The sequence below is a fragment of the Hemitrygon akajei genome, chromosome 5 (genome assembly GCF_048418815.1).
Source record: "Hemitrygon akajei chromosome 5, sHemAka1.3, whole genome shotgun sequence".
NCBI lineage: Eukaryota > Metazoa > Chordata > Chondrichthyes > Myliobatiformes > Dasyatidae > Hemitrygon > Hemitrygon akajei.
Genome location: NC_133128.1, coordinates 92,346,427 through 92,358,995, shown reverse-complemented (window position 1 = coordinate 92,358,995; position 12,569 = coordinate 92,346,427). Strand labels below are relative to the sequence as shown.

Sequence of the window (12,569 nt, the reverse complement as noted above, 5' to 3'; positions counted from 1 at the left end):
AGTTCATTCTAGGTGGATAGGTGCAACAGGAATTTGTATAATTCACTTGATTGTGATTGGAACTTCACCTGTGAGTCTGTTGGGGTCAGCTACTGTGTCTGGTGCTCTCAATGTGACCTGCTGTATATCAGCGAGACCCAACATAGATTGGGAGATTGGTTTGTCAAGCACTTGCACACCGTCTACCAGAAAAGGCGGGATCTCCCAGTGGCCACCCATTTTAATTCCACTACCCATTCTGACTTGTCAGTCCATGGCCTCCTCTACTGTTGAGATGAGGCCACACTCAGGTTGGAGGAACAACACCTTGTATTCCGTCTGGGTAACCTCTAACCTGATGGCATGAACATTGATCTCTTGAACTTCCAGTAATCCCCCGCCCCCCACTTCCCCACTCCTTTACCATTCCCCGTTCCCTTCTTCCTCTCTCACCTTATCTCCTTACCTGACCATCACCTCCCACTGGTGTTCATCCCCCTTTTCTTTCTTCCATGGCATTCTGTTCTCTCCTATCAGATTCCTCCTTCTCTCAGCCCTGTATCTTTCTCACTAATCAACTTTTCAGCTCTTTACTTCACCCCTCACCTCTGTTTCTTCCTCCCCTCCCTCCCCACCTTCTTACTCTGACCCCTCATCTTTTTTTCTCCAGTGCTGATGAAGGGTCTCAGTCCAAAACATTGACTGTACTCTTTTCCATGATGCTGCCTGGCCTGTTGAGTTCCTCCAGCATTGTATGTGTGTTGCAGGAACAAGACTCCACTCTGTAGATGCCTGAATAAAATCTGCATATTATCTGGAAGCAGGGCTATTGATCTAATTAGTTTTATAAGAATCAGATTTAGGTTTATTATCCTGGTATAGATAGTGAATTTTATTGTTTTGCATAAGTGATGCAGTGCAAGAAATACAAATTACTTTTAAGTTACAAAAATATAGAAATAGTGCAAAGGATGATAGTGTTCATGGAGTCATGGAATGTTTAGAAATCTGTGAAGGGGAAGAAGCTGTTCTTAAAACGTCGCGTGTGGATCTTCAGATTCCTGTTCATCCTTCCTGATGTAATAGAGAAAAGAAAGGATTTCTGGTTTGGTGAGGGTCTTTAATGAGCCTTCTTGAGGCACTACCTCTTAAAGATGTTCTCAGTGATGGGGAAGGTTGTGCCCATGATGGAACTGGCTGAATCCACAACTCTACAGCTTCTTGAGATCCTGTAGTTTTGAAACTTGGTGATGCAACCAGTTAGAGTGTTCTCCATTTGTAGGAGTCTTTGGTGATGTACCAAATCTCCTCAAACTCCTAATGAAGTAGAGCCACTGGTATGCCTTCTTTGTAATTGCATCGATGTGTTGGGCTCTAGATAAATATTCTGACTAAAGTCTAGTGTCTTCAAGTCATGCCAGATAAGGAGCTTTGAAATTATAAAAGGTTTAGATTGAGTAATACAGATCGAATATTTGCACTTGGGATGATGAGACAATCAGTATTAGATAGCTGAAGAATCTATTTGCAGCTAACAAGTTTTGCATTCACTTTGGATAAAGAAATTTCTGCTTAGTTTGCAAATAGATTCTTAAGCAAAAGTCTTAAGCACCTGAGAATTTCTATATAAATTTAGTTTTAGTTTTTTTTGCCTTCTGCATTAGTGTGTCGTAGAAAAGAGCAATTTTTAGATTTCCAAACACTCATTTTCCGAACAATTAAATGTTACAGAGAATTTTTTGTGTTTCATTAAGGAAAGCAAATAGCAAGTAATAGATCATTTTTTCAAATAAAAACTTGATTACTTTATAGGTATATAGCCCAATGCAAAATTAAACAAAATAACAAACAAGTGCTCAATGGTTAATGGCATAATGAATTGATTGAACTCAGGCTACGTCCACACTACACCAGATAAATCCATAACTGAAGCTTTTTCTCTTAGTTTTTACCCTCCATCCACACTAAAATGGCGTTTTTGTCCCCCGAAACCAGATCTTTTCAGAAACACTTTCCAGGGTGTGTATTTTTGAAAACGACACTCAGGCAGATCAGTGTGGACTGGGTAACCGGAGAAATCTGAAAATGCTATCAGATGGCAGCGTGCCATTTCATTGTTTTCCTGAACGCAACCCCTCACACACACAACCTAACAATTTCAGAACAGATGGCAACGAGACTGAACCCAGAAGAGTTAGAAATTTACTCACCAAATACTTTGACCCATAACTTACTGAATAAGTATACTGTACTCACTTTGCCCTGTTTTCTGTCCTTCCTTGTACGAAGGTGGCAATAACGCTGATGCAGACATGTTTTACACATTTAACAAGGCGTTTTATTAATGTGACAGAGTTAGTCAGTTTTTCAATGTTCGTCGTCAGCTGGGTCATACAGTCCGTGAACTCTCTGTCGGTTGCCTCCATACGCTCCAGTATTTGGTTTTTTTACTTTTAAGTCCTCCTGCGCGAGAGCCAACAGCTGCCCATTGTTTAAGTTTTTCTAGTCTGTAACTGAACAAACACGCACCGTCTTTCACAGCGAGATTCGACACCAAATATGTTGCTTGTTTTTGGTAGATGTGTCCTGTGCATGCACAGTAGGAGGAGATTTGCCAAAATCTCCATTTCAATGTGGACAGAGATATTTTTTAAAACGCATAGTGTGGATGCCTATCATTTTTACGTGAAACCAGCATTTTCAAAATTATCCAGTCTAGTGTGGATGTAGCCTAAACTGATTAACTGAAACAGAAGAGGGCATAGAAGGAATCAGACTAGGCGAAGGACAAAGGTGAGGGTGTGGTAGATGTAACAGTTTAACCTTCAAATCATCAATTTTTACACCATGGCAAGGGTGAGCATAGCAGTAGGACACAAGGTGCTCATCCTGCATGGGCAAGGTTAAGGACCAGAAACACAGCGGTCAGCCATGGAAACTGGGTGCAGCAGACAAAAGAGGCATCAAAATCAGAAGGCCTGCTTTGCTATCAGCTCTGAACTAATAGAAACCACTGGAACCCAAGTACTCCCCTCAGCAGTCCAGAGAAGTCTTGCCTGAAGTGGTCTTCATGAAAGAGTAGCTGTCAAAAAGCCTTTCCTCTGAAGTGAAAGCAAAGCCAAGAGCCTATGCACAAAAACACAAAAGGACTGCAGTGCTAAACAATGTCAGCAAGTGCCCTGGACTGTCAAGTCAAATTTTGAAATTTTTGGCTCAAATAGGAGGCAGTTTGTCCATGGAAGAGCCGAAGAGCACTACATGGATGAATGTCTGCAGCCAACAGTAAAGCATGGCAGAGGTTCCCTGCAGGTTTGGGGCTGCATTTCTGCAAATGGAGTTGGTGATCTGATAAGAATTAATGTAATCCTCAATGCTGAGAAGTACAAACAAAACTTAATCCATCGTGCAGTGCCATCAGGGAGGCGTCTGATTTGGTTCCAATTTCATTCTGCAGCAGGACAATGACTCCAGACGCGGCCAAGGTCATAAAGAACTATCTTCAGCAAAAAAAAAGGAATTCTGTAGCAGATGGCATGGCCTCCACAGAGCCCTGATCTAAATATCGTCAAGGCTATCTGGGACTACCTGGATAGACAGAAGCAAGGGAGATAGCCAAAGTCCACAGAGGAACCATGGCAAGTTCTCCAAGATGCTTGGAATAACCTATCAGCTGATTTTCTTACAAAACTGCATGACATTGCACCTAAGAGAATTGCAGTTTTAAGCGGCAAAGGGTGGTCACATCAAATATTGATTCAATTTAGTTTTTTACTATTTACTGCTTTGTGGTAAATATTTTGATATTTAGAAACTTTTCATTATTTTTTGAAACCATCTTTACTTCACAGATTTTTTTTACATGTGCCTAAGACTTTTGCACAGTACTGTATATTTGGAACTTCTCAGTCCAAGAGAGCTGAGAAGCTTAAATCACTCAATATATTCAGAGAAAAAGATGTTTAAATATTTTAGGATATGGGGTTAATGCAGGAAAAGGGTACTGAGGTAAAAAATGGACAGTGATCTTAGTAGTGTATGTTAGAGAAAGCACTGGGGTTTTAAAGGGTTGCTCTTATTAATGGTAAAATATGCTGCCCAGATTGCAGACTTTAAAAGACTTAGGAAGCAAAGCTTCAAACATGTGGTTGCCTGCAAACTGTTGACAGCTTCAGAGTAAGCAGGTAGGGTTGTCTTCCCAAATGAAACTCTAATGGAAACATCCCAAGGAATCATGCACATAAAGTTTCTAGTGGGGAAAACAGCAAGGATTCATTTGTCAGGCAGGGTTTACAAGGAATCAAGATGCAATATTGAGAGGAAGATTGCCAGAACTTGTTTACTTTTCTGTCACCTCTATCCTTCCTTCCCCACACATTTTCACCCTGCTTGTCTTGATTCTGACTTAATTTTTCCCATGTTTCTCCATCTCAGATACCATTAATCTGTCTTTCCCCTTTTGCACTTTTCTTACTCTAAAATAAATGTGTCTCTCCTCCCTAACCCTCCAACCACATGATCTCTGAATGCTTTCAAGAAGGAGCTAGATAGGTATCTTATGGATAGGGGAATCAAGGGATATGGGGACAAGGCAGAAACCGGGTATTGATAGTAGTTGATCAGCCATGATCTCAAAATGGTGGTGCAGGCTCGAAGGGCCGAATGGTCTACTTCTGCACCTATTGTCACACCTTCTCCGTATTCCCATTATTATTCCCATCTCGGTGCTTTCCACCCCCCTCCCCAAGATTCTCTCAAGGTACTTATATGTGCAATCCTAAACTCTAAACTTTGACACTGCATGTAGGTTCTGACATTGCTCTCTCTTATTGAGACTGCAGGAAGAGGTGACAGGGATCTGGGTCTGCTAAGCAATAAAGACTCCTGAGGACAGATAAGTGTTGGAATCAGATATCACTCCAGCATTGAGCGCAACTAGGTAACCTCAGCTGGTTATGCAGCTTAGAGTTTGGGAAACTTTATCAAGTTATACAAATTGATCTCTCAGCTTTGAAGTTCACTTGCTTCCACTACAGTACTATGAGTTCTCTAGTAGCTGATGAGGCAGATGTGGAGCCTTCACTCTCCTACATGTGGCGCAGTGTTGCTTGATGGGGATGGTTAGCTGGTTTGCAAAGTAGTGTGCTAGTTCAGTAATTTGCACCAGGCTTCCATGTGTCTTTTATACTAGGACAATTTCCTATATTCCAACATTTTAAAGTGGTTATGGGTCAAGGGTCCCCATGAATTAGTTCCATTTTTCCCAACTAGATTTTGAAGATATCCTGGAATCTTATCTTGATTCTATCCAGTAATACCTTGTCACAACAGAGCTTGGGATAGTGCCAGCCATGTGAACAATGCCTACAAGAAAATTAATCTCAAGGTAGTATATGGTGACATGTATGTACTTCGAACTTTTGAATAATTTTACCACAGTGGATAAGAGTGATATCCTTATGATAAAAACAAAACTGTGTTAAAAGTATGAAGTGGTTAATGTAAATGTGCCAACACAAGGTTGAATTCGTAAAAGGAAATGTGCAAAAATAAATTTATATAGCTAAGTGAATTCGGTGTGGAGGATTACATCAACATTTAAGAAGAACTATTTATTTATTTATTTATTTGTCTGTCTGTTTACTTATTTATTGGACTGTACGGTAGCATAGTGGTTAGAACAACACTTTACTGTACAAGTGATTTGGGTTCAATTCCCACTGCTGCCTGTAAGGAATTTGTTCTCCTCGTGATTATGTGGGTTTCTTCCAGGTATTCAGTTTCCTCCCATAGTCCAAAGACATACCAGTTGTTAGGTTAATTGGTTACTGTAAATTGTCCTGTGATTAAGCTAGGATTAAGTCAGGTCTTCTGAGCGGTGAGGCTTGAAGGGCCAGAAGACCGAAATGGCACTGTATCTCAATAAAAGAAGAATTATTGCTGAGAAGTTTTAATCTTTCAAGAAATTGTCAAGCTGTAATAATTTTTCTTCCTTCATTTCAGGTTATAGTTTTGTTCTCTATGCCAGAAAGTGCAAAAGAAAGCCCAAAAAGTAATTGTAATAAGATGATTGCTCCGCTGCTGGTCGTCAGCTTTAAGAATGGTCATTCTCTCAGCATGAATTTTTCAAGGAACAACGTATCATACAAAATGGAAGAAATGGCTATTACTCTCAATATGAGTGACAGTTCACTGTTTCCTAATTCAAGTAAAAGCAGTAAGTTTTAGTTGGTTAAATGGTATGTGCTTCAGACTTCTTGCAACTTAATTTCAGCTATCAGGTTCCATTAGAAGCCTGCTTTATTTAGCTAAATGATTAACTACTCTGCAGATTTATGTCTAGGAAATCTTGACATTTTTTTTGGCCTGTCAGATATACACTAGCCACCAGAACGTTACCCTTTTTGTGCCTTTTGAGGATCCATATCAGCTTATAATTGTATTTCAAAAATGTTATACTGTTCTATATTTGACTGAAAGGTGTATAGAGATGAAAATGATAAATTTCTATATCTTTTCCCAATATATATAAAATAACAGTATTTAAAGAATGAAGTATGATTTTGTTACTATGATGTCGTTTGCTAATAGGACAGCGCTCCAAAATTACTCACTAGTCCTCAGATCTTTGTGTTGAAGATCTTTGCAAGGTCAGTTGAAGCATCTTTGGGGTTAAAATAGAATTTCAAGTCCACTTGTCCTTAATTTGATAAATGGGTGCTTATAGCAAAAGGTAAAATGCTTTAGAAAAATGAAATGGGACAGATTTCTAAAAAAAATAATCTTGCAAACTTGCAGAATTATCTTAAGGAATTAATGTTAATTTAGGGAAATGAAGTGGAATGTAACGGATTAAAAAACATTGATGGGTAAAAAAAAATAAAGTATGCTAAGGGCTTTATGAAAACTTTTGTTTTTTATTGGCATGATCTTTGAGGTAAATATACTCCCGGAGCAGTAGGTCACTAAGTGACTGAAGGCACTCCTTGGCCAGCATAATACTACAGTGGTTAGAGCTATTGCCTCACCTCCAGTGCCTTTGGTTCACTGTTGACCTTGGGTGCTTCTGGGTACCTGTGAGTTTCCTCTAGGTACTCCAGTGATGTTCTTATACATTCCAAATGTTTTGGCCGGTTAATTGATTGTTGTAAGTTCTCACTATTGCTGGGGGGGGGGGGGGGGGGGGGGGAGGGAATGGGATGCATAGAAATGTTTTCAGCACCAGCGTAGACTTAATGCGGCAAATGGTAGCTTACTGTGTAAAAAGGAAATATGAATAAAATAGAAAGTTGAGCAACTTGTTGCCTGGACTAAGTTACTTCAGCTGTACAATGCTTTAACTGCTGTTTCAGCAAAACTTATTTTTATGTAGATAGAAATTTGTAGTTGATGAAGAAGCCTTGTAATATGGACCACTTATAAGATTTTTAAAATTAATTTGCTGTTTTTGAAATTCTGCCAGATTTATTCAACACTTCAGCATCTTTGAACATCAGTGCAAAACTGAATACAGCGTACACCTGCATGAGTGATTCCATCATATACATGAATAAAGTAAACGTAACACTGAGTAAGGTCCAGTGGGAAGCTCTACCACCTGCTGATGACTTCAGTAAAAATAGTAAGCTTTCTGTTTTGACATAATATGGAAGAATCTGCTGAATTGTTTTCTTTTGATACTGTGGGTGAAAATAGGATGCAGTATCCCAAGTTTAGATAACTTTCTTGCACTTTTTGACTTGCCCAGCAGTGGGACTTGGGAAGTTTACTCATTAATTTGAAATTTAATGGCAAAGTGCAAGATCAGGAGTCATGTTCTTATTATACTAAATGTTGATTGCAAATATCTGCCACATGATTTGGAATTTCATAAATGATTAAGAGTAGAAATATGTGTGAAACTGCACCAAATATTGGAGCAGTAGAGGCAATCTTCCTTAGGAAAGGGGGAGAAAGCAATAAATTTGTCGGATCTTGGTGTCTGGTTCATAGTATGTGGCAGATAGTCCTGTAAGTACAGTAAACAATTGGATTGAAGAGATAAACCTATGAAAGAAAATTCAGGAAGATTTGCCAACATTTGCACATATTTAGGTGAGTGAGAGCTAAATTTGATTTGGATAAAAGGATCGCAAGAAATAAAGTAGATACAAAGAAGTGCTTCATCTAATGTAAAGCACATTTCTGCAGACTGATGGATCTGCTATTCGGGATCAGATTAAAGAGAAATATATTGATGTAGAAGTTTTAAATCCACTGAATTCTCTAACTCAAAAGATATGGATGCCTGGAGTCATTGGAGCCTGGGTGAACAAAATGAACTTGACTGTGTAAAGTATCATTTCTTGTTGATTTCCTTGGGAATTGTAGAGCGACCCATAAGACCATCAGACCAGAAGACATAAGGAGTAGAATGATGTCATTTGGCCCGTTACCTCTGTTCTGCCATTCCATTATTGCTAATTTATTATCTCTCTCCTGCTTTCACCTTGTAACCTTTGACAGCCTTACTAATCAAGAACCTATCAACCTCTGCCTTAAATATACTCAATGACTTGGCTTCCACAGATAGCAAACAAAGGGAGAAAGTTGCTTTATTTGTAACAATATTGCTTTTACTTTTTAAGCTTTTGTATTTTTGACTGCTTTATTATTGAGCCAGTGTCATAGTCATAGAACTCTACAGTACAGAAACGGGTCCTTCAAACCACAAACCATCAAGTCAGTGCCAAACCACCTAGTCTCAATGACCTCCACCCAGACCATAGCCTTCCATACCCCTCTCAACCATGTACCTATCCAAACTTCTCTTAAATGCTGAAATTGAACCTGCATCCACCACTTCCGCTGGCAGCTCGTTCCACACTCTCACCACCTTTTGAAGAAATTTCCCCTCATGTTCCTCTTAAACATTTCAGCTTTCACCCTTAACCCATGATCCCTAGTTCTAGTATCTAGCATCTTGCAATCTCAGTGGAAAAAGCCTGCTTGCATTTACCCTATCTTTTCCTCACATAATTTTGTGTACTTCTATCAAACCTCTTCTCATTCTTTTACACTCTAGGGAAGAAAGTCAAAGCCTATTCAACCTTTTGCTATAACACAGATACTCAGATCCTGGCAACATCCTGTAAACTTTCACTGCACTCTTTCAATCTTATTGATATCTTTCCTGTAAGTGACCAAAACAGCACACAATACTCCAAATTAGGCCTCACCAACATCCTATACAACTTCAACATTATATCCCAACTCCCGTACTCAGTACTTTGATTTATAAAGGCCAATGTACCAAAAGCTTTTTTATGACACCACTTTCAACGAGTTTTGGACCTGTATTTCCAGATCCATCTATTCTACCGCTCTTAGCAGTGCCCTACCACTCACCATATATCTTAGCCTGATTTGTTCTCACAAAATGCAGACTTCTCTGCATTAAATTCCATCTGCCATTTTTCCAGTTTGTCCAGATCCCACTGCAAGCTGTGATGGTGTTCCTTGCTGTCCGGTAACAATGTCCAGTCTTGGTGTCATCTGCCAATTTGCTGATCCAGATTACCACATTATCAACCAGATCATTGGTATAGATGATAAACAACAATGGAGCCAACACCGATCACTGCAGCACAGCACCAGTCACAGGCCTCCAGTCAGAGAAGCAACCATCTACTACCACGTTCTGGCATCTCCCATGAAGTCATTGTCTAATTTAATTTGCTAGCTCATCTTGAAAGCCAAGTGACTGAACCTCGACCAACCTCCCATGTGGGACCTTGTCAAAGGCCTTGCTCAAGTCCATGTAGACAACATCCACTGCCTTGCCTTCATCAACTTTCCTAGTAACTTATTTGAAAAACTCTTAAAATTAGTTAGACGTGACCTACTACACACAAAGCCATGTTGACTATCCCTAATCAGTCCATGTATTTTGAAATACTATATATCCAGTCCCTTAGAATACATTCCAATAACTTGACCACTATTGATGACGGGCTCACCAGTCTATAAATTTCTGGCTTATTTTTGGATCCTTTCTTAAACAGTAGAACAGCATTAGCTATCTTCCAATCCTCTGGTATCTTACATGTAACTAAGGATGTTTTAACTATCTCTGCTAGGGCCCCTGTAATTTCTGCACTTGTCTCCTGCACAGTCATAGGGAACATCTTGTCAGACCCTGGGATTTATCCATCCCAATTTGTCTCCCGTTAGTAAACACCACCACCTCTGCAATCGGTATAGGGTCCATTAACTTGCTGCTGTTTGCCTAACTTTTATAGGCTCTGTGTCCATCTGCCCCATCTCTTTCGGCTCCATTCATAGATGACCACTCTGATCTTCCAGAGGACTAAATTTGCCCTTTGCTATCCTTTAGCTCTTAACATATCTGTAGAATTCCTTAGGATTCTCCTTCACCTTCTCTGCTAGGGTAACCTCATCCCGTCTTTTAGCCCTCCTGACCTTTGAAAGTCAAATCTCAAATAACTTTAACCACTGTCAACATTTTAAAGGGGATCAGAATCCTCAGTGGAACGTTGACCCTGATTTTCAAACTAGAGAAAAAATTAACAGGCCTCGTGCTGAGTAAGAATGGAGAATGTGTGAGTATAGTTTAATATTCTGTGGAATATTTTTAAATACATTGTGTGCTTCTGATCGAATGAAAGGTTGCTGCAAGATAAGTAGCTTGTTGAATGGAACTGCTTAGTTTGGATTCAGAATGTGTCCGTCTAGGAGCTATATCCATTGAGGACAAAAATGAGACTCTGAAGATGTAATTTTCTTGTTTAAAAGCTTACTTGCTTCATCCTTCATGTACTGACTTTTCTGACACTTGTCATGGGTATTTGCAATGAGGTCAATGATAATGTTCTCAAAACTGCCTAAGTGTACAAGACCAAACTGCTAGTAGATGACAGATGGACTTCTATTAGTTTGTGTGGAAAGCTGTATCTAGTGAATTTATTCTGGATTTTGCAAGTCCATGTTTACATCCAGAGCTTTTTTATTTTAAGAAACAGAATGCTCTGCTGATGCGACTCCATCTCCACCTCCACCTCCCACAACAGCGGTCACCACTGTGGCTCCAACTGTAACACCTGAAATACGAAAACCTACTCAAGGAAAATATAATGTAACCAATATCAATGGGACCTGCTTACTTGCAGCGATGGGACTACAGATTAATATTACACAGATGACTGGCAATAAGGTAATGAATTTGAATCTTTGAATTTGAAGGAAGGAAGAAGTATTTCAGGATGTATATTATAGACAATAGACAATAGGTGCAGAAGTAGACCATTCGGCCCTTCAAGCCTGCACCGCCATTTTGAGATCATGGCTGATCAATTCCTATCAATACCCGGTTCCTGCCTTGTCCCCATATCCCTTGATTCCCCTATCCATAAGATACCTATCTAGCTCCTTCTTGAAAGCATCCAGAGAATTGGCCTCCACTACCTTCCGAGGCAGTGCATTCCAGACCCCCACAACTCTCTGGGAGAAGAAGTTTTTCCTTAACTTTGTCCTAAATGACCTACCCCTTATTCTCAAACCATGCCCTCTGGTACATTGTATATTGTATACATTTCTCAGACATTAAATGTATCTATTAATAAAAATACTCGTAATTTTGGATTAAGTATTTCACATCTGGACCAGATAAGTACAGGTGTGGAGGAACTGCAGGTGGCAGTTTCAAGCTGGCAAAATTCTGCACAGAAAATGGTGGCGAATGGCCTTCTCCTGCTACTGTTGCTTCAGTTCTTAACAGACAAATCCAGACTGTTCTGCCACCTCGTTTCACCATGTACTTTCTCCTCTTATGAATTCAATGCATTAAGCATTCCATAGGAAACAGTCATTTCGAGCATTGAATCTATGCTAGCTTTGAGGTAATCCTATTACTGGTGTTTACTTCCCTGTAACCTGTTGTTTCTCATTTATCCAACAACACCTGTTATTACCTACCTATTGCCTACCTAAACTAATGGCAACTTACAGTGCCTATTAAGCTATTAAAGAGCATCACTTTGGAATGTGGAAAGAAACCAGAAAACTACTGTGTAGATTAATTGGATGTAGACTAACTTTGAACAGATAGAAGGAGAAATCTGTGGCCAGGTTTACTGTATTTTATGCTTGTCAGTTTGAAATGCACATATTATGTTGGGTCACAAACGAGAAAATCTGCAGATGCTGGAAATCCAAGCAACACTCACAAAATGCTGGAGGAACTCAGCAAACCATGCAGCATCTATGGAAAAGAGTACAGCTGATGTTCTGGACCAAGACCCTTCATCAGAACTAGAGAAAAAAATGAGAAGTCAGAGTAAGAAGATGGGGGCAGGGGAGGAAGAAATAGTAGGTGGTAGGTGAAACCGGGAGTGGGGAAGGGGAAAGTAAAGAGCTGGGAAGTCGATTGGCAGAGATTAAGGTCTGGAGAAGGGGAATCTGACAGGAGAGGACAAAAGGCTATGGAAGAAAGGGAAGAGGGGTGGAGACTGAGGGAGGTGATGGGCAGGTACACTGGCATGCAAAAGTTTGGGCACCCCGGTCAAAATTTCTGTTGCTGTGAATAGTTAAGTGAA

At 39.8% G+C, this 12,569-nt stretch overlaps 1 protein-coding gene across 1 annotated transcript in view; it reads left to right on the top strand.

Annotated features, from left to right (window-relative positions):
* The window catches only part of lamp1a (lysosomal associated membrane protein 1a), a 42,983-nt gene that overhangs the window by 12,250 nt on the left and 18,164 nt on the right, over positions 1 to 12,569 (top strand). Inside the window, exons 3-5 of the mRNA XM_073046055.1 lie at positions 5,980 to 6,193; positions 7,439 to 7,597; positions 10,992 to 11,188. Coding sequence (XP_072902156.1) covers positions 5,980 to 6,193; positions 7,439 to 7,597; positions 10,992 to 11,188 — 570 coding nt within the window. The remainder of the gene's footprint in view (positions 1 to 5,979; positions 6,194 to 7,438; positions 7,598 to 10,991; positions 11,189 to 12,569) is intronic.